This window comes from Crinia signifera, chromosome 1, assembly GCF_055691185.1.
Source record: "Crinia signifera chromosome 1, ASM5569118v1, whole genome shotgun sequence".
Lineage (NCBI taxonomy): Eukaryota > Metazoa > Chordata > Amphibia > Anura > Myobatrachidae > Crinia > Crinia signifera.
Window position 1 is genome coordinate 301976057 of NC_139217.1, and position 23377 is coordinate 301999433.

The window sequence follows — 23377 nt, forward strand, 5'->3', positions numbered from 1 at the left end:
CCCTCCCTCTAGCTTCAGTTTGAGAACTGTGCCTCAGGAGAAGCACGCATCAGGAAGAGCTCCAGAGAGTTTTTCTTCTGTTTTATTTTCTTTATTATTTTGGGGCTGCTGTTTGGACTTAACAGCAGCCCTGCGTCGTGGGAGACTAGGGGAAGGGTTCAGCTGCTGGCCACTTCAAGGTACCGAGCTGTCCCTGCCACAGGACCACTGTCCTGAGTGGGTGATGTTACCGCGGGCATTGCGCTGCAGCGCGCACACCCCTGGCACGCCGCACACCCCTAGTCCAGTCTGAAGACGTCAGTGGTGAGTATTACCCCGGGGTCCCCCGCCGTGGGGTCCCCGGGTTATTGTGCGGCAAAATGGCGGCGGTATGGCGGTGCCCTGCACAGGGACCGCGTAACCCCCTGCCTACACTGAGACAGGGTACAGTTCCTGTTTTGTCCAGGGCAGTTACCAAAGAGGATTTGGACATTCCCCAATGTCAGTCTCAGTATAAAACGCAGGTAAGCTCCGGCGCCATTACGCTGGGCGGAGCTTACCCAGAGTGAGACCAGCTCTGTGAGGGCGCCAAAACCTGCTTCCTGCTTCTTCCCTGGCTGCTGGAAACGCCATTATACTGCTCCAGACACTCCTCAGCGGTGTGGATCAGAGGGAATCTGCTTGCAGAGACAGCTTCAGGTTTTCAGCGCTTGTGTACTTGTGCACTTGCCTGCTTACACTGTAAAGTACTGTTATTGATTACTGTACTGTATTACCAGCTCTTCTAATCGGAGAGCTAAGGTTATCAGGTGTATTGGTCTCCTCCATTATCCTCTGTACACCACCCCACTGGCTTGGTTAAGCTGTACAGATCAGATAAGGCTACACATAGTATTTATCTGGTTATTTCACACTGCATATCCACTGTGTGTGCGCGCTGTGTGAGGGGAGACTGTTTGTTTGTCACAATGGTGAGGAAACTTACATGTATGGTGTGCAGTGATAAGTTTGTGCCAGCATCTTCATCACAGGTTACTTGTGAGTCATGCATGTCCCCTCAAAGTACTGGGGTCCCCCCACAACTAACTGGGCAGCAAAGTAGCACACAGGACAGCTCACAGGAGCCAGCCTGGGCTACAGGTATAAAAACCATGCTTGAAACTGTAACTACACAGTTAACTGCTACTGCAGCACAGACCCAGAGAGTACAAAGGGAGCTGGCTGTCCTCTCTGCCAGAGTGGATGTAATTACTCCCACCCCTGGGGATACTCGTAAGAGAAAGACCCCCTCTCAAACCCCTGATTCCGGGGCTGACGATGGGGATGATGGTGATGATATGGATGATGCAGACGCAGGTGATGACGAGCCTGATGCTTCACAGTCACTACTGCGGGGCACAGAGCCATTGATTATGGCAATCAGGGAGGTGTTGGACCTTCCCTTAGCTGAATCCACAGCAGGTGATACCTTCTTTGCTACACAGAAAAGGCAACAGGTAGTTTTCCCTGAGCAGGCTGACCTGGAAAGTACATTCAAGTCAGCGTGGAATAACCCAGAAATGAGGTTTAAAGTGGCTAAAAAGTTTAAGTCCACGTTTCCCTTCGATCCTGAGGGACGTAAGGTGTGGGAGGAGCCACCAGAGGTTGATTCTTCTGTGTCTCGCTTAGCCAAAAAGATGGTACTCCCAGTACCAGGGTCGTCTTCACTTAAAGACACCACGGACAGAAAGGTTGAAAACACTTTGAAGTCCATTTTTACTGCTAGTGGCGCGTGTCAGCGTCCTGTATTAGCTAGTTGCTATATGGCCAAGTCCATATACACGTGGGCCTCCCAGATACAGGAAGGTCTTCTGGGCGACATGACAGTTGCACAGGTGTCTGAAAAATTACACCATATTCAGGACACTGCTAAAGTTCTGTGTGAAGCGCAGAAGGAGTTAGGAGCCATTAACGGCCGTAACTCAGCCATGGCAGTGTCAGGGCGCAGATCCCTCTGGCTCCGGCAGTGGGCAGCTGACGCTGACTCCAAAAGGAGTGTAGAAAACCTCCCCTTCACAGGTGGCAGGTTATTTGGCAGTGATTTAGACGAATTAATCTCTAAAGCCACGGCGGGAAAGTCCACTTTCCTGCCATCCACTCCACAGGCGCTGAAGCGTCCTTTTCAGGCTCACTCCCAGCAGCAGTCCTTTCGGGCTAGTAAATTCCGCCCTAAAGCAAGGGGTGGTTCAAACGCTGCAAGAGGCTCCCGTGGTAAATTCAGGAAGCCTTCCGCTTCGGCCACCGCAGAGCGGCCATCTGGGGCAGCTGCAGGGAAACCCGCAGCATGACGGTGGGGCTCCACCATTAGCTCCGGCAGAGGTGGGAGCCAGACTGGCGTTCTTCGGCCAGGTTTGGGAAGCCTCGTGCCTCAATTCTTGGGTACAGGCTCTTATTACGCACGGCTACAAGCTGGAGTTTGCAGTTCAGCCACCTCAGAGGTTCTTCAAATCAGGCCTCCCAGCGTCCCCAGAGGACCAAGTGGTGTTGCAGCAAGCAATCCAAAAGCTGGTGCAGGCCAAGGTTATAACCCGGGTCCCTCCCCTAGAGAGGGGGCAGGGTTATTACTCGAACCTATTTGTAGTTCCGAAACCGGGCGGGTCAGTGCGCCCAATTCTGAACTTAAAATCCCTGAATCCCTTCTTGAAAGTAACCAAATTCAAGATGGAGTCCTTGCGGGCCGTGATAGCGGCACTGGAGGAGGGGGAGTTCTTGGCGTCCCTAGATGTGAAGGACGCCTACCTTCACATCCCAATATGGCCCCCTCATCAGAAATATCTGATGTTTGCGCTGTTAAACGAGCATTATCAGTTTCGCGCACTGCCATTCGGCTTGTCCTCAGCCCCGCGCATATTCACCAAGGTGATGGCGGAGATGATGGTGGTTTTAAAAAAAAAGGGTATCTGTGTGATACCATACTTGGACGACCTGTTAGTAAAGGCGCGGTCGCCACAGGAACTACAGACAGCTCTACAAGTTACCATACAGACCCTGTCGGGCCATGGTTGGCTCCTGAATCTGGCAAAGTCTTCTCTGATCCCTTCACAGAGACTCCAGTTCCTGGGCATGGTGATGGACACAGCTCTCATGAGAGTGTCCCTGCCACAGGACAAGGTGTTGGACATCCAGCGGCTGGTCACAGACTTGCTAAGGACCCCCCAGGTGACAGTACACCAGTGCATTGTCCTATTGGGAAAGATGGTCGCCTCTTTCGAGGCTCTCCAATTCGGGAGGTTTCACAGCAGGATTTTCCAGCTCGATCTCCTAGGGAAGTGGTTCGGTTCACACCACCAGATGCACCGGCGCATTGCGTTGTCATCTCGGACCAGACTGTCACTACAGTGGTGGCTCCACACGCCCAACCTGCTGGCAGGGCGTCGGATTGGCATCCAGGATTGGGTCTTAGTCACCACGGATGCAAGCCTCACGGGATGGGGGGCAGTGACCATGGGTCAGTCCTTTCAGGGCAAGTGGACCCTATGGGAAACACGCCTCCATATCAACAGCCTGGAGTTACGTGCTGTGTATTACGCACTTCTGAAGGCGGGCCCTCTCCTCAGCGGTCAGGCGGTCCGTATACAATCAGACAACGCCACCACTGTGGCATTCCTGAACAGACAGGGCGGGACCAAGAGCAGGCCCTGTATGAGGGAAGCATCGAAGATCCTGTCCTGGGCAGAGAGTCATTGCCAAGCGCTCTCGGCCATTTTCATACCCGGGGTGGACAACTGGGAAGCAGACTTCCTCAGTCGCCACGAGCTCCACCCCGGGGAATGGAGTCTACACCACCAGGTATTCAATTCTCTGGTGGCTCGGTGGGGGACCCCACTGGTAGACTTGATGGCATCAAGAAACAACTGGAAAGTATCCAGGTACTTCTCGAGGGCAAGAGACCCTCAGGCAGAAGGAGTGGACGCCCTCTCCATACCGTGGACGTTCAACAGCCTGGTCTATGTCTTCCCACCGATTCCCCTAGTGGCTCGGGTGCTAAGGAAGATAAGAAGAGAAGGAACCGAGGTGATTCTGGTGGCCCCAGACTGGCCACGAAGAACGTGGTACCCGGAACTTCTAAGTCTGCAAAGGGACTCGTGGCGCCTACCCCTGCAAAGAGATCTACTCATGCAAGGACCGTGCGTCTTCCAGGCCTTGGAACAGCTGCGTTTGACGGCCTGGAAGTTGAACGGCAGATCCTGACTCAGAAGGGGTTTCACACTTCGGTCATCAGAACTATGACAAGTGCAAGGAAACCGGTAACAGCTGCACATTACCACCATATCTGGAAAAGATATGTGGGTTGGTGCGAACAGGGAAAGTTTTCTCCATCAGAATTCAGACTTGAAAGATTTCTTAGCTTTCTTCAAGCTGGTCTGGATCTCGGCCTACGCCTAGGCTCTTTGAAGGTGCAGGTATCTGCGTTATCAGTTTTCTTCCAGAGGAAACTGGCTAATATTCCTGAAGTGCAGACATTTCTGCAAGGAGTATTGCATATACAACCTCCTTTTGTGGCCCCTACTCCACCGTGGGACTTGGATGTTGTGCTGCAGTTCCTTAAATCCTCCTGGTTTGAGCCCTTGGAGGAAATTGACCTGAAATATTTAACCTGGAAGACAGTGGTCTTACTGGCCCTAGCTTCGGCTAGGAGGGTCTCGGAGCTAGGGGCATTGACTTGCAAGAGTCCTTATTTGATATTCTTTGAGGACAGGGCAGAATTACGCACTAACCCGCGTTTTCTGCCCAAAGTGGTGTCTGCGTTCCATGTGAACCAGCCAATTGTGGTTCCTGCTGGTGGGCCTCATTCTGAGGTGCCGACGTCCTTGGACGTAGTAAGGATTCTCCGTGTCTACATCAGGAGAACAGCAAGGATTCGAAAAACTGATGGACTTTTCGTCCTTTATGATGCCCAAAAGATTGGACGTCCTGCTTCCAAGCAGTCTATTGCACGATGGATATGTGCAACCATTAAACAGGCTTATGCGGTAGCAAAGCTGCCTATGCCTGTTGGGGTGAAAGCTCACTCTACTCGTTCCGTGGGGACATCCTGGGCGGCTGCCCGAGGAGTTTCGGCCTTACAATTGTGTAGAGCAGCCACATGGTCTGGCCAACACACTTTTGTCAAATTTTATAAGTTTGATGCTCTGGCCACTGAGGATACTCAGTTTGGGCAAGCGGTGCTGCGGCAATAGGTTCCGCACAATCCCGCCCGTTCTGATATCTTTGGTATATCCCCATCGTTATGAACGACTCCCTGTATCCCATAAGAATGATAGAGAAAATAGGATTTTAATACCTACCGGTAAATCCTTTTCTCGAAGTTCTTATGGGATACAGGGCACCCGCCTCTGTGCGGAGGTTTGCCTTGCTCACTTTGTGAGATATGGACCAATTCTGGGTCCTTCTGCTACCCTTCTTGTTCCTGGCGGACATAGGGTGTAGGTTACCTAGGTAACTTAATCTTACATAGTGTACCTTAAAGGTCCACGAGTGTAAATTGTCACTTAGGTGATAATTCTATGCATTGTTCCAGTTGGAACACAGTTCAAAATAGTTGTCATGTTGACATGTTCTTAGGCCCTTAGACTTCCCAGGTTATGGGGTTGCTAATGTGGTCTGTTATGTTGAATGTTGGGTGTGCTGGATGAATCTCACCACGGTAAATATACACATATTCCTCTCATATTGTTCTTCTCCTTCGGCACAGTTCACTTAACTGAAGCTAGAGGGAGGGGAGCAGAGGGGAGGAGCCAGTACACCCTGTATAAATTTTTATATGTGCCTGTCTCCTTCGGATAAGCTCTTTTCCCCATCGTTATGAACGACTCCCTGTATCCCATAAGAACTTCGAGAAAAGGATTTACCGGTAGGTATTAAAATCCTATTTTTACACATTTGTTATTTGAATTTATATAACAAATCTAAGTGACACTGCCATTTTTAGTGGATATTTTGCAAATCTTTCATAGAAATGTTGGCACTCAAAGGGTCAAACAGCCTCTAAGGGAATATTTAAAACACTGAAGAACAGTTGGAGGCCTTTAAAATGTTGATGTTAGAATACACACATAAGTTTATTCCAATAGGAAATAAAGGCAAGAGCATATAGTTTCAACTGAAAGTCGCCTAGAAAATGCCCCTACATCGGTGTGTGTGTAGGGGCTATAGCAACAGCAATGCGCATCCCTATGCGTTGCTGTCGCTGGCCAAGATTGATGAGCAGTGTCCATCAATATCGGCATCACCAGGGTTCTCTCAACGGAGAACACGCGCTGTCAGCTCGCCCAGCACACAGAGTTGACCGCTCGCTCTGTGTGTGGGCCGTCAGCTCTGTGTGCTGAGCGACAGAGGAGTAGAATGGCCCGAACTAGCATAGCTAGGTCGCCCCACACACATCGACATGTGTGTAGGGCCCATAAGGGAAGAAATTGATAAGAAGAAGTTTGACAGGAAGAAGTCCTTCCGTTTATACAAGGAATGGAACAAAAGGCAAATAGGGCTGCTTAATTGGAAAATTCGAATCATAAATGCGATGGAAAGCAAGACAAACCCTAAAAAGTTTTTTTAAGTATATTAAAGGTACAAAGGATAAAAAATATATATAGGACTCCTAAATAGTGAGGAAGGCAGATTAACTAATGACGATAAGGACAAGCTGAAGAATTAAACGCCTTCTTTTTATCAGTGTTTACTAGAGAGGATCAAATGGTGGGATTATTAATGAACAATAGAAATAATAAAGTCCCATTACTTAATCCTTGTTTAACTGAGGAAGAAGTCTGTAAGCATCTATGCAAAATTAAGATAAATAAATCTCCAGAGCCAGATATCTTTCACAATTCTAATATCATTAGGATGGGTACCAAGGGACTGGGGAATGTCCCATGTAGTGCCAATATATAAAAAAGGAAGTAAACATATCCAGAAAATTATATACCATATATACTCGAGTATAAGCCTACTTTTTCAGAACATTTTTTATGATGAAAAAGCCCCCCTCGGCTTATACTCGAGTGAGGGTCCCACTTGACTCAATACGTTTTCCCAGTTTTTTGTTGTAAAATTAGGTGCCTCGGCTTATATTCGGGTCGACTTATACTCGAGTATATACGGTACCCATAAATCTGACATCAATAGTTGGGAAATTACTGGAGGGTATTTTAAGGGATAGTATTCAGCAGTACTTGATGTGCAAAAAAATTATTAGTGGGAACCAGCATAAATTTGCATGGAATAGGTCATGGGAAACTAATTTAAATAGCATCTATGAGGAGGTGAGTGAGAACTTAGACCACGGCAATGTGTTAGATGTGGTTAACTTAGATTTTTCTAAGGCCTTTGATACAGTGCCTCACATGAGGTTGATCTTTCAAATGTGGGATGGATCCGATACGTAATCCCGGCGGTCGGGAACCCGGCGGTCGGAATCCCGACACTGGAATCCCGACCGCCGAAATCCCGACATGGGGGGGACGTGAAGCGCCCCCCCCCCCCCCCTTGCGGGCCCGTTGCCTCGCTACGCCCGGCACGCTATTTTCTTCTCCCTCTATGGGTGTCGTGGACACCCACGGAGGGAGAAAGTTTCGGGATTTCGGCGGTTGGGATTCCGACCGCCGGGATCCCGAAAGCCAGCAAATTGACTGCATCCCTGTGGGATATGGGACTAATTTGTTCTTAGGTGAAAAATTGGCTGGAGAATAGGGAAATGGAACATTTTTAAATTGGAATAAAGTTTTAAGCAGTGTTCCTCAAATTTCTGTGCTGGGGCCGCTTCATTTTCACATATTTTTTTAAAGATCTAGGCCAGTGGTTCCCAACCTCAAGAACCCCCACAGTTCATGTTTTCCAGGTCTCCACACAGAATCCTAAGTGAAATAATTAGTTCCATCTGTGTCAGTGAACAATGAGTACACCTGTGCACCTGACGGGTAACCGGGAAAACGTGTTGGGAGTGCTTGAGGACTGAGGTTGGGAACCAGTGATCTAGGTGATGGTCTAGTTACGAAAGTGTCCATTTTTTTGCAGATGATAAACTATGCACGGTAATTAAATTGGATCATGGCGACTTAAAGAAACTGGAGAATTGGGAAGCAAAATGGAAGATGAGGTTTAATATTGATAAATGTAAGGTTATGCATTTTGGGAGCAGAAAAAAAGTGTGCAATCAAATGGGGAAAATATAGGACAATAGTTAAAGGAGTAGGATTTGGGGATGCTCATTGACAGTAGACTTAGCAGCACTGCCTGCTGACAGGGAGCAGCAGCTAAGCCCAATAAGGTATTGGCATGCATAAAAAGGGGCATAGAGGCAAGGGAAGATACTGTCATTTTGACACCTTATAAATCGTTGGTTATAATCATCTACAATACAACATACAATTCTGGTCACCACTCCATACAAAGGACATATTGGAACTGAGAGGAGCAACAAAATTTATTACAGTTTTAGAGACATTGGATTATGAGGAAAGGCTAGCCAGGTTAGGTAAGTTTACATAAAAAATAGGCATCTAAGAAGGAATATGATTAATATATACAAATAATAAAACACAGCGTATTAGCTGGAGATCTGTTCACCAGAAAGACTTCACACAGGACACGTGGTTATCCCCTAAGGTTAGAGGAAAGGAACCGTCAGAGAAGAAAGGGTTTCTTTACAGTACGGGCAGTTAAGATATGGATTACTCTGCCACAGAAGGTTGTTATTGTGAACTCAATTGATACGTTTAAAAATAAGTTTGACAAACTTTTAATAGAAAATAGTATCCAGCGGTATAATAATGAATTATAATGTACTTTAGTGAATTCCGATTGTACAGCCATTTTGGGTCATCAAGGACTGAATAGGTTGTGGCATCATCTGGGTCATTAACACCGTAGGACAGTGGTTCCCAAACTGTGCGCCGTAGCTCCCTGGGGTGCCGCGGCGCTGTCACAGGGGTGCTGCCACCGCAGCCTGGCAGCTGCATGTTGTTTTTGTGTGTGTGTGTGCGAGCGGGCCGGGCAGCGTGTTCCGAGCTTGCCAGTGCCAGGATGGTATACTTAGCTGGCGGCTCGGGTGCAGGGGGCAGAGCTGGTGTGCCGCTACCTGTTTATCAGCATATGCAAAGCCGGGATGCGCTCTTCCCGTTGGCCGCTCTGCATCCCTGCTGCTGCTGCTGCCGCTTTGCCTTTTTAAGATGTAAAACAGGCAGCAGCATCAGGTCCAGGACCATGAAGTTGTGGCCTGCTGACTCCCTAACACAGCGCTGAGGCCAAGCTTTAAAAAGGTGGTAGCCAAGCGCCCGCTGCCCTGTCACACCAGAGCAGGCAGAGCGGTAGCCGTGACACACAGGAGCATGCCGTGGAGGGGGCCTGATTAGCACATGGAGGCAAGCCACTCTCCTCATGGAGCGCAGAGAATGATTGGTGACAAGGTGAGCAAAGGAGGGGGAAGAGGTGGGGGGTTTGTTATTACAGTGTTTATGTCACTCTATCTCTCTCCCCATCCCTGTCCCTCCTTTCTCTTACCATCACTGTCCCTCTTTCTTTCTCTCTGCCTGGCACTGTCCCTACTTCTCTTTCTCCCTGTCGCTGTCATCCTATCTCTGGCCGCTCTTCCTCTTTCTCCCCATCGATGTCTCCCTCTCTCCCCATCGCTGGCCCTCCTCTCTCCCCATCGCTGTCGCCTCTCTCCCCATCATTGTCCGTCATTCTCTCTTCCCATCGATATCCCTCCTTCTTTCTCTTCCTGATGCTGTCATTCCTTCTTTCGCTCCCCTACATTGTCCCTGGGGGGGGGGGGGGGGGCCTTTTAGTATTTTGCTATAAGGCCCATAAAGTTATGCCCCTGGCGGTAGCACTGAGCAACGGTAAGCCGTGGCAGCTTAGCACAGCCTGTAATGTCCACATTCACATGTCTCTATCCCTTATGCCTTACCTCCCAGTCACAGCTTCGGACAGCAATCGGCTACTACCAAATCCAGCCCCTAATTTTTTGATGAATGATGGCGATGCCAACCTATTAGCAACTAGCACCTTGCCTTCTGATCAGCCAATACAGGGAAGAGGACCATTGTTCCTGTATGACTGTCCAGGTGTTAATACTATTTGCCTTATTTTAGTGCTAAAATGGACTGGGAAACTGCGCTGCCTATAGGTTGGGCCGGATTTATGGTTCAGTGCCTCCCGGGCCTAGTGACAAATCCGGCCTGGCACTAGGTACTGTATCGGCAGTTTGTTTATTATTTTTATAGTATGTGCAGAATTGCTACTGTGGGTGTTACTACTGCTGTGGGCGTTATATGGGCGTTATGTGTGTGGCACTACTACTGTGCAAGGGGCATTACTACTGTGGCGGTTATGTGTAAGGGGCATTACTACTGTGGCCGTTATATGTGTCACTACTACTGGAGTCAGCGGGCTCAGAAAGTAACAAAAAATGCAAAACTCGCCTATATCGCTCCGTGTGTAGGGGCCATAGTGATAGCGATGCGCAACCCCGTACGTAGCTATTGCCCACCGATAATCAGTCAGGGCCTGTGACCTCACCATAGAACACAGGCCCTGATATACAGTATTATACTGGAAAAGGGACAGTTTGGTAAGCATTTTGGCTTAACGGTGCCATGAAAAAGTCATGGAGACCCAAAGGGTGCCTTAGACTGAAAAAGTTTGGGACCCATTGCCCTAGGAGATCAGTTTTAGTTTGAACTTGATGGACTAATGTGTTTTTTCAACCTCGCTAACTGTGTTACTATGTACAGTATATTACATATTATGTAGCTTGTGGCTCTTTTTTCCCATAAGGCAGTTTGTATAGTCGCAGCTTGTAATTTCAGATTCATGCTCCTTTGAGTAGCTTTTAATATGAAAACAGATTTTATAGGTCTCATTCTTATCTCATAGCTTTATGAGCTTTATATGTAATTTACACACATAAAAGCACACATTATATGCTGTTCATGCCCTCATGTATTGCTCTTGGTCTGCATTATTTATGTAGGTGCATGATGTTTTGATCTTGTTCTGAATGTCCCCTCATCAGTGTATGTTTGTATAGATGTACTGTGTGTGTGTATATATATATATATATATATATATATAGTAGGTCCAGAGGGTGGCCGGCACTCCATGCAGCTGAAGAAAAAACAGATCGGGTGCCCTCCCAGGAGAGGGGGATGAGACCCACTCCAATATACAATAGCACAGATGGGTGGCACTCCAGAAATAAATACAGTAGTCAGGGGATAAGGTGATCACCTTATCCCCTGACTACTGTATTTATTTCTGGAGTGCCACCCGTCTGTGCTATTGTATATATATATATATATATATATTTTATATATATATATATATATATATATATATATATACACACACCGATATATATATATATATATATATACACCGCACTTACATACGGCACACCATCCACACAGACATCGTGATTATTGTAGCATTATAGCAACATTTCAATACAAATAAGTATTGTCATCAGGCCTGATGACAACACTTATTTGTATTGAAACATTGCTATAATGCTACAATAAATCACGATCTCCAAGTGGATGGCGTGCGTGTGTATGGAGTGTCGTATGCAAGTGCTGTGTATGTGTTCCTCTGTATGGGCACCATTTTCCATTTATATTTAAGTGGTGTACCAGACCTCTCTGGATTGTGTCCCAGTGATGAAACGCGTCAGGGTGTGGCCTGTGACTCCCTACCCGATTCCTGTGCTGTCTCCTGTCATCCGTCGGTAACATCTGACGCTGGTGTCTCCAAGCTTCTTCGCTTCAGCAGCGCAATCCAGCGCCTGTCAGTCGCGGCTTCCTGGAGGTCTACATGCCGGTATTGGACGTGTGAGCAGCCTTGCCTTGTTGTGCTTATATTCATGCTATGTGGTAACCAGCCCACACTGTTTGTCTATTCGGTACGAGCAATTGCTTTTTACTGTGGATCATTGTTCTTGTGGGATCCAATAAAAAATCTCTTTTAATGCACCATGAAGCGCCCTCTTCTATCCTCTTTGTTTTAGATATATATATATATATATATATATATATATATATATATATATATATATATATATATATATATATATATATATATACACACACACACACACCATAAATACATGCAAAATTGACCCTTCGGCCTTCTTTTTTAGCATTAAATATTTTGGGCCATATGCACTAAGCTTCAAAATTGAAAAAATGGAGAATGATAAACAGCCAGCCAATCAGCTCCTACCTGCCATGTCACAGTGTTTGAAAAATGTCAGTCAGGAGCTGATTGGTTGGTTGTTTAACACTCTCCATTGTATCACTTTTGAAGCTTATTGCATCTGGCCCTTTGTCTTTCTAAAATGAAAGCATACTGTTACACATCGTGGAAGAAAGAATCAGCACTGTAACTGGCTAAGGAGTTCACCAATGTAGAATGCAAAAAACATTTGGAAAACCAATAAATGTCCTAATTTAGAAAGACAGCAATTTTTTTGTTTCAAATCCCCTTATTTATTGAGTCTTTGCTTTGGTTGCTTTCTGCAACATTAATCCTATTGTCACCATGACACATTCATCATGATTACCAGCCTGTTCTAATGCTGGGAAAACTTGTCACATGTTCCTTCTTTATGAAAATTAGATTGAAATACGGCCATATTCATATTTGCATACTTAGAGATTTGAATAACAAATATCCATCTCAGGAATACATTCAGAATTTTTACTCCTATAAATAAAGCACTCTGCTAAAATAATCCTTGGGTTTCTCTAATACCCACTGTAATTCCTTGTATACAACAAAACAAACAACATGCTAATGTATGAGAAAAGTAGCTTATGTCACAACTGTGATGTATTGTAACAATTATCTTATCTGATAGTTGTGAAGTTATCAATATTAATTTTGCCTGAACATCAGCCACATTCGCTATCTTACCACTCAGTCAGTGCTCAGTGCTAGAGTCCAAATGTAACACTCATGTTACTAGCTATAAAGATACATAGGTGGTGATTCTGGTTAACTCTTTATGAAAACACATGCCCTCACATGTGCCTGTAGCAGGGGAAATCATTCGATGGTCGCCGACATCAAATGACTTTCCAAGCCTTTGCACATATAAGTCAGTGGAGACTGACTTATATTTGCGGGCAGCGAGACGGAGACAGGTCATGTGACGTCAGCCGCCCACCCTCTGGCACACCTCACCCCGCCGGCAATCCTATGGGCACAACCAGTGTTATCATGGGTACGCCCAGGAAACGCTGGGCGTTCCCATGGGCGCTAACCGAGTCCACTGCCCCATGCCTCCGGACACCATCTTGGCAGGGGTCGATTTCGGTTCACTGTGAGTGAACCAGAATCGGCCCCATAGTGTGTAGATGGAGATGGATAAGGGCACATCCATGCAGCCCTGATGTTGTTTAAAAGTTACTAAACTTTTTCCTCATCTGATACAAGACATAAGCCCCATAAACACTAGACAATATCGGCTGCAGGTGGTCGAATTGAGTGTAGACACGGAACAATATTGGTAAACGATATTGTTCAGTGATGTCACCGGGCCTCACTGAACATGCGGGTCGTTGGCTATATAGCCAAAATCAATTTACAAGTTCAGTAGATGGGAGGGGTCGGACACAATGCTTGGGAACATGCATTTGTTTGCAATATTAAGTGTGCACACCAGATGATATTTTAAAAGATATTGCTCAGAAGGCCCTTTCTGAGCGATATTTTTTACAACATCCTCTAGTGTGTATGTTGCTATACACAGGTTTTCTACTATCTATTTTTTTTAACTCATTGCCTAATTAATGTACAAATTTGACATCAGGTCATTAATTGAGGTCAATTAAATTAGGGTTGATGGCCTACTTCAGACTTGATCAGAGGGCAACAAGTTTGTTATCAAAATGGGCAAAATAATGTGGCACTGCAGGTGGGGCAGATATAACATGTGCAGGGAGTTAGTTTTGGGTGGGGTATGTACAAACTAAAATCTACATTGCAGTGTAAAAATAAAGCAGCCAGTATTTAAACTGCACAGAAACAAAATCTCTACACGTTACATTTTCCTAACCTGCAGTTTTCCCATTTTGAGAACAAATTTGCCATGTGATCAGCTCTGAATTAGGCCCGATGTGTGGGTAATGCCCAGGTTGTGTTGGTGCTTCACCCCTTAATTGCTTGTGTCAAATGTAATTGCAATTGAGATTTTCTTTGGTATGGAACTGTTAATGTTAGAAAGTGAAGCTGCTGACCAGAAATGAAAACAGACTCTTGATTCCAGTGCAAACTCATGTATTGTAATGTAATTATTATAAATGGATATTTTAAAAGTGTTTTTTTTAATAGTGATATTTTGAAGAGAGTCCACGAACTGTAAGAGCCAGATTAGTTAGGTGCATAAGGGCAATAATGGTAGCGAGATCTCTGCTCAGACCTCCATACGCAGTGAGCAGACATCAACTAGAGGGACACATCCTGCAAAGCCGCAATAAGCTATAACATTGGCTGGTTGAGGTTGACTGTCTCTGCCATCAATCATTTTATGGTACCAGTTACAACACAGCAGGAGCACTTCCAAATTCCAGATATGGTTATTACATAATAGGTAGTATATTTAAAAGTATGTTAGATTTATTTTTATTTGTGTATAAGTGGTCCAAAATATTTATTTGTTAACAAGGCAGCATGTTAATCAGTATGGAACCATCAGATTAATTTCATAACACTTATATAGAATTTCTGCAATCTGCAGTAGTGAGGATCTTAGCCTAAGCCTGGGGCTTCCAAACTGTTTTGATTCATAGAGCCTTTGGGGGTTATTCAATCCTGGAAGTTATTTCCGACAGTAGGAAAAAACATCCATCAGTATTGAATCACAAACATTTTCAGCTGGGACACAACACAGATTCAACTTTGTAGAAAGTCAAATCTGCACTGTCAAAAATGTCCACTAAATTGGCGACAATCTGTGGCCGTTTTCGACAATCCACGGCTGTTCCGACTGTCGGAATGGTTCTGACAGTCAGAAGATTGAATTCCAACTGTCGAATTAACATTGGAAATGGCCGATGTTCCAACAGTCGGAATAAATATTGAATACCCCCCTTTGAATATAATAATTTTTTTAATGGCACTCAATGCCTCAAAGTTTCTTATTGACAAGTAAAAAAAAAAAAAGTTAATTATTAAATGTGTTTATATGTAATCCTTAGCGTCAGTTATGTGGTGGGAGACAGGATTTGCTTTCATTTATCCAAATATGTTATCATTATATTATAATAATGTAAGCTGCAAGCACTCTTTTTTCCTATTGCATTGACCATAAATAATTTGAATTGGTTGGACTACCAGTGGTTCCCAGTTTTGGAACCACTTGCCTAAATGGATTAGGTACTTATGTATTATCTGGGCTCCCATGTTAAATGCACCCCATTTTTTCATACCCCTACTATCCAACTACGCATGGAGTTGATTTTATATAGTGTGGCGAGCGCAGCGAGCCACCGTGCCCGAAGCGTGGCGAGCGCAGTGAGCCCCGCGAGGGGACGCGGTCTCATAAGAAAAACGGGAGCCCAGATATTACATAAGTACCATGGATTATCCTATAGAAGACATGTCACTGATATACAGTGGATCCAATGATTCTGCAGGCTGAATCAGACTAGTTAAAATACAAACTTCAGATTTAATGGACATCAGTCAAACCAGCCATGTAATAAAAATGGAGGCAGACAATCACAGATTAATTTTTTTTATGTCTGCTGCCAATATCATCTACTATCATCTATAACCTCTTCAAGTTTATTTGAAATGCTGGAAGACATATTTCATTTTTGAAATATAGTGAATTATTTAATTTTCTACTTCTTTTGTAACTTGGGTTTATCTGTGTTTTTCTTAAAATGGATCCTATGTCATCAGCATACTGAGCCCTTAGGCATTCTCTGCAAATCTAATATGCTCTGATGGCCCATTTAGTGAACAGATCACTGAGCCCTATGTTTAGCTCTGTTCACCGCCAGCTAAGGGGAACAGCTAAAAACTCTCATGTGTCAGAGCCCTGCAACTTGAGGACAGTAGTATTGTTATCTGCCTTCAGCGTCATCGCAGTCTACTGGCCAAATAGCTTATTGTAGATTATAATAAAAATGTACGTATGCTGTTGGATATTTAAGTAGGGATAAATAAGTCAAACAAATGAAATGGGTGTTGGAACAATTATAGTCATCCTCTGCAATAAATATAACATGCTCTTATTGCGGGTTTGTTTTTTTTGTTTTCTTTTTTAACTTTCATCTATACCTAAAGCTACATTTATATATAAGAAAGTTCAGTGACTGTTAGCAATGCCACCCAATCATCTGCATGCTTCTCTCAATTGTTTAAGCAAAAGAAACAAGTTTGCAGACCGGTTTATTATATTTGATCAGACTACATTTTAAAAATCCAAAACCACTGCTGAATGTAAACACTTATCCAGAAACGGTGCATCAGCTACTGCAGAAAGATACCAACTACTCCACGTGCATTGATTCACCAAACAATTATACGCAAGGAGCATTTATCCAATATCGTGACAATTCATATTTGAGAAAGAAGAGCTGTAAAACGTAAATAGACATCCCTTATTTTCTCTTACTTTGGTAGGTAGGAGAACGGTAAAACACTCGTACATAAATGTCAGCTAAACAATTTGTCTAATTTACTTTTGCTGCGCTCGTAGTAACGACTAGTATTCTGTCCATGTTTAACAGGTGCTAGAAAGTTTTAAAATTATGGACTACAGTCTACTGCTTGGCGTTCACGTGCTGGACAATACATCGAAAGAGAAAGAAGGAGAAACTTCTCAATATTCCATAGACAATAAGCGGCCTTCAGTGCAGAAAGTTCTGTATTCCACTGCACTGGAGTCTATCCAGGGTCCTGGGATGGCTGTCGACTCTGTCATAAATGAGAGCATGTGAGTAATTAAATTACATTTTGAGAGCATGTGAGTAATTAAATTACATTTTGAAACCTTAGAAAATAGTACAGTACTTCACCTGGGAGAATATACTGTACAGTGTTTGACAAACATTAACATTTAAATGTTAAGCCATTTAAACGCAATTGAACTATTAACTGTGACAGGTTATTAACAAAGACATCTGACACATTTTAAACAATGTTATATAGCCTGTTGCTCATAATAATAAGGGATCCATTTATTGTCAGGTTTTAAACCCACTAATTATAATTTCTAATAGGTGCTATTTGCTGAACTAATAGGGCGTACACACGGTTCGAGGTAGTCTAATAATGTATTCTCATTCTAGTACACATCAAACCATTACTGGAGAGGGATCCTCTGGATTCCCCTCCCGGACAATTCTGCTGTATGTCGCCTATAGGATACAATTGCTAATGCCATCTATCCGACATCTGCTGCGGAACCCTTATAAAACATCCAATGGGTACTTATAATTTGTGTTTATCCCTTTAAAATGCTAAACTGGATTAATGACTATGCCCCTATGAAAACATAGTACAAGTACCAGTATCAGTTTACAATTTGGACATACGCAGATCCTACTGTTTGAACTTGGGATAAGTACACGGCACATGTACAAGAAAGAAGGCTGGTTGTCTGATAACTGATCTTATTGTTTTTTGAAAGCAAAGAAAATTGTGTGATGATGTCATTAATTATAGTTGTTCCTCTTGCTATGTTCGTCAGAAGGATAAAAAAAAAGTTTCATTGAGTGTACAGTACCTTTATTTAACTAACCTATTGACAGTGGAGGTGGGTGTGATTTTCAAAGGAATAGTATTGCACAGTTTTCGAGACTTTATTACAGGGCTGTATAACAGGAGATGTTCTTAAAAGTAAGGAAAGTTTTTAATATTAATGTATATCAAAGGGTGTATATCACTGAGCTGCATAATGTGCATTAAATAACTGAAGATTTTATAATTAATTGATTATGCCTTATCCTGTTTAAGAAAGGTTATTTTCTAATTTGGCTGACAAAGGCCCTTATTCAGATCTGATCGCAGTACAAATTTGTTCTCAAAATAGGCAAAACCATGTGCACTGCAGGTGGGGCAGATGTAACATGTGCTGAGAGAGTTAAATTTGGGTGGGGTGTGTTGAAACTGAAATCTAAATAGCAGTGTTTAAATAATGCAGCCAGTATTTACCCTGCACAGAAACAAAGTAACTCACACAAATGTAACTCTCTCTGCACATGTTACATCAGCCCCACCTGCAGTGCACATGGTTTTGTCCATAAGAGAGTGATTGTGCCTTTGTGAGTGAACTAGAATAATCCCCAAAGTGTGATTAAAGGGCTTGAAGACAGGGTTTAAAAAACCTGGTGCCTCTGACAGTGGCGTAACAATAGCCCCGCGGTCGCGGGGGGGTCTGTGTAAGTGCAGGCGCTGGGAGTCTGTGGGGCTATTGTAATGCTAATGTCTGCACAGCGGTCCCGGCTCTCTTCCAGGCTTCTGCTGAAATGAAAATGGTCCATCATAAAATGTCCGCCCCCATACAGCAGACAGTTCTCTGAAACTGTCTGCAGTATGGCGGCGGACATTTTGTGATGGTCCGTTAACATACCAGCAGAAGCCAGGAGGGAAGCCGGGACTGACTGCAGAAAAAATCTGCGGGTCCCTGGCACAGCGAATGGAAGGGAGGGTTAACTTTACTGGGGGTGCTACCTAATTTTGCGGCAGGGGGTGCAATTTTGATAGATACGCCACTGGCCTCTGACCGTGTTTATGACCAATATCAAAAATGGCAATGCTTTTACTAGTAAGATGAATTGCTCTTTTACATTTCATGCATAAACACAATCGGAAATGCCCGGTTTTGCAACCTGCCGCTTTGAAAATAAACCTCTTGCTGTACAGCAATGCACTTTGGGGACTGGTGTACTCATTGATCATATAGATCCATCCTAATCATTAATCCTTTGATTGCCACCGTTACTGTGAGAGATCCCCAAAATATCTGCTAAAAATTCCAGCATCGCTCACAGCCACCGTTCTTTCAGTATAAATAAATACAAATACAGCCAAGTCACTTAATTAAAGTTTACTTAAGTATTCTACCCAAAAAAGAACAGTCGCTGTGAGCGATGCTGCTATTTTTAGAGGATATTTTGACTGCAACGTTGGCACTCAAAGGGTTCAGTCACATTTTTAAACGGTAACTCAACTTTTTTTTTTTTATTGAGTTTAAAAACCATAGCACTGTGGCTTTGTTTTACAATGATCTTCTGAATACTTTATTGCCAGCTATGATATTGTTTCTGCAATAAACAAAAAAATGATATATTCTGTAAAAAAATAAGTTCTCTTAATGGCAGCAAGCATAGTCAGATGTGGAAGCACAGGCGGATCACTCAGGGAGTTCAATGCTTTTGTAGTCACCTAATGTTTTGAGTTTTTTTTTTTTTTTCTAACTAAGATTAAAGATCAGAACATTAAAATGTTATTTGTCACAACAAAAGAACAGGTTCTATAATTGTGAATATACTTTTATGACAGGATGGGCGGCATTCCGGCAAAAAACCATAGAGGAGAACGGCTGCTGCTTTTTATGGGTATTATCGACATTCTGCAGTCATACAGGTAAAAAAAGTACATGTATATTACCGTCTCAGTGCTCACACATCCCTTTCTCTACATATACTGGGAATGTCTTTGCAGAACAATGCTAATGGCAGTGGTTCCCAAACTGTGTGCCGTGGCTCCCAGGGGTGCCGCGGAGCACTTGCAGGGGTGCCCTGGGTTTGTGGTCCAAGACAAATTCAAATTATATATGGTCAATATAATAAGGAAAATCAGTGCTTGTGACTTCCAATTATAATATGTCGATAAACAGAAGTGAATCATGTTCCTCACCACATAACTGTACCTAAGGATGACATATAAGTGCAACTTATTTCATGTAATATTTTTTTCTTAAGTTTTGGCCTAGGGGTGCCGTGAAAAAAATTCTGATACTCTAGGGTGCCGTGATTCAAAAAAGTTTGGGAGCCACTGGTTTATGGTGTTTAGATTGTGCCACCATGTTGTATTGGGCCAATTCTGGTTCATTCGCAATGAACTCCAGGTCAAGAACCCAACATTTAAAATATCGACATGTCAACAAGATGACATTTCTTTTTGGGGTGTCTGTGTCGACATAGGTCAACATGGACACCATATAAGTGTACCGCGTCCCCTTGTAGTGGTTGCCATGCTTGAGGCATGGTGCCTAGCTGCGATTGGCGCACTATTATAATCTAACTCTATGCCCACTTTGATCTTGAACAAGTCTCGGTATTTTGACTGTCTGCCAATGGTAGTCAGTATTTTGATTGTCGTTATTTTGACTGTTGGTAAATGGACTGCATCCCATGTAGCTCTACGTGACATTACAAAGCAGCATTTAGCCTGCACTTTATCATTTTTGCATGTCTGTAAATTACCCTTCAAAAGTGTATATAATGATAAATTCTGATAGTAAAACCAGTATTATAAGCAGGGCATTCACTTACATGTATTGCTTTGTCTTTAGGCTGATGAAGAAGTTGGAACACTCGTGGAAAGCATTAGTGTATGATGGGGTAGGCTTACAATATTTTTTATATATTACTTTCAGGTTAAATTACTTAATTAATAAGTTTACTCCGTAAATAAAAATGTAAAATAACTATATGGTTACTTGGGGGGATTGTGCCTGTATCAGTTACCCCAGTTTTATTATATATCCATATATTACAGCATTAATTAATATTTTAGAATCCTAATTTTCTGTATGTAATTCTGTATGTAATCTATGCTAATAGGACCTATTTATTTGTTGCTTCGGTCAGGTTTCCATTAACATTTTTTAACCCCTTCACGACATATGACGTATATATACGTCATATGTCGGTTGGGGGTGAATCAAGCCAGCTCACGGAGTGAGCTGGCTTGATAGAGAGCAGGTAATGGCTGTATATTACAGCCATGTCCCTGCTCTCACGGCCACGAGCGGCGAGTTCGCCGATCGCGGCCGTTTAACCCTTTAAGCACCGCGGGCAAAGCGCCCGCAGTGCTTAAATAGCTGATCGGAGGGGGGGCGCCCCCCTCCGGCGCCGATCGGGGCCCCCCGCAGCGCGATCGGAGGGTGCCGATCGGTTGCCATGGTAGCCAGGGGTCTAATGTAGACCCCTGTGCTGTCCGTGTATTCATACCTATTACATCCTGCCTCAGGCAGGATGTAATAGGAAGTGAAAAAAATCACTACGTTCAGCCATAGAGCTCTATGGCTGAACCTAGTACAGGCGATCGCGCCCCCTAGTGGTCAAGTACACTAGGGGGCCTTGTAGTAAAAGTAAAAAAAAAAAAAAAATAAAGTTTAAAAATAAAAAAAAAATAATAAAATATTAAAAGTTCAAATCACCCCCCTTTCCCCATTTCCCAAATAAAAATAAATAAATAATAAAAAAAATAAACATATTTGGTATCGCCGCGTTCCTAAAAGTCCGATCTATTAAAATATAACATTAGTTATCCCGCACGGTTAAAGGCGTAAACGGAAAATAATCCCCAACGCCAAAACTACGCTTTTTGGTCGCATCGCCTACCCAAAAAAAAATAGCTAAAAGAGATCAGAAAGTCGCCCATATCCCATAATGGTATTAATTAAAAAGTACACTTCAGCCAGCAAAAAATGAGCCCTCACCCAGGTCCGTAGGTGGAAAAATAAAAAAGTTATAAGCCGCAGAACATGGCGACGCGACGCAAATTCGAAAAACCGTAACATTTTCTATTTTTTTTTTTAGTGGTAAAATGTAACGAAAACTATATAAGTTTGGTATCACCGGAATCGTAACGACCCATAGAATAAAGATAACCCATCATTTTAAACGAACTATGAACTCCAAAAAAACCGTAACCAGCGCAAAATTGTGGAATTGCGTTTTTTTTTTTTTTTACCCCACATTGAATTATTTCCTGATTCCCCAGAATATTATACGGTATAGTAAATGGTACCATTAGAAAGTACAACTTGTCCCGCAAAAAAAAAGCCCTCATGTGTCTATATAGCCGGAAAATTAAAAAAGTTACGCTTATTTGAACACAAGGAGGAAAAAAAAAAAAAAAATTACCTTAAAAGGCAATGTCGTGAAGGGGTTAATGACGCACAAAGCAACTAAATCCGTCTGATTGGACCAACAATTGAATTGTTCAGATAGACACCCATTACTATAGCCAACGAACAGGGGGTACAGAGCAGAACTGAATTGTGTTTGAAAAGTAACATGTATTACAGGTCTATAAGCAGTGATAAGAGTGAAGAAGTGAACCAGTGGAGAAGTTGCCCATGGCAAACAATTAGCTGCTATGTATAATTTTATAGAATGATACTTCTATAGAACTTCATAAATGTTACATCAAAGCTGACTGCCATGGACAACTGCTCTGGTTCGCTTCCCCACCTATTTCACTGCTTCATGAATACACCCCCTTGTCCTTAACTAAAGGCTCATACACACGGGGTGAGGTGTATGAGCCTGGTCCACTGAGCTATCTAGTCCAGTCAGATCTCTCAGCAAACAGGTCTTGCTAGTTCACCTGTACTCATGTAACGATGTATGTATGGGTGATCTGTGCTAACCAGTATTCTCTGATTAAAACACTGGTGATTTCACTAGATCTTGACTACATGTAGTCAATAGGAAGTCAGGTGATGGCGACACGCAGAACTGCACATCGCCGTCGCTCGGTGGCGTACGCACGAAGGAATCTGTGCTTAATTTCTAAGTGATCGAGTCAGTTCGCTTAGAAAATGAGCTAAAATCCACCCATGTGTATGCCCATTAACTTTAGAGGGGTGTAAGGTACCCTACAGATGAGGCAAACTGAAATAGCTGGCATTAACATTTAATCTAATTTGCAATCTAGACTACCCAAAGTAGATATAATTGCCATTTCCTCATTTATACAGATATCACATAAAGACAAAGGCAGCATTTCATTGCTAAACAGTTGCCATACCAACATTAGTTGTTTCTGTGATTTGTATATCCCCATGTGTTACCATAGAAGTCAGTCCACACCTTAAGTCTTTACATTTTTGTTTACAAAAGAGGGCGTGCATATGATCCAGCCCTACTGATGTCATAAGACATCCATCACATGTTCTTTCATCTTACATCATACTACTCGTGCTGGGGTATACACTCTTTCTGCTTTCTCATTCCCATACTATACAATGGGAAATGTTATTTTGTCTGTATTTTTTTAAAGGGTGAATGGCTACAGCTTTCTTATCTTTCCCATATGTATTGACCTTCTTTAAATATGTTTTTCTAGAGTGAGAAGAACCTGCCAGCAGTACTTTTGGCAGGACAGGTGT

At 43.4% G+C, this 23377-nt stretch overlaps 1 protein-coding gene across 1 annotated transcript in view; it reads left to right on the top strand.

Annotated features, from left to right (window-relative positions):
• The window catches only part of PIP5K1B (phosphatidylinositol-4-phosphate 5-kinase type 1 beta), a 181006-nt gene that overhangs the window by 123000 nt on the left and 34629 nt on the right, over positions 1–23377 (top strand). The window contains exons 8-10 of the mRNA XM_083186062.1: positions 16758–16963; positions 19534–19617; positions 20549–20597. Of these exons, the coding sequence (XP_083042188.1) occupies positions 16758–16963; positions 19534–19617; positions 20549–20597 (339 nt within the window). The remainder of the gene's footprint in view (positions 1–16757; positions 16964–19533; positions 19618–20548; positions 20598–23377) is intronic.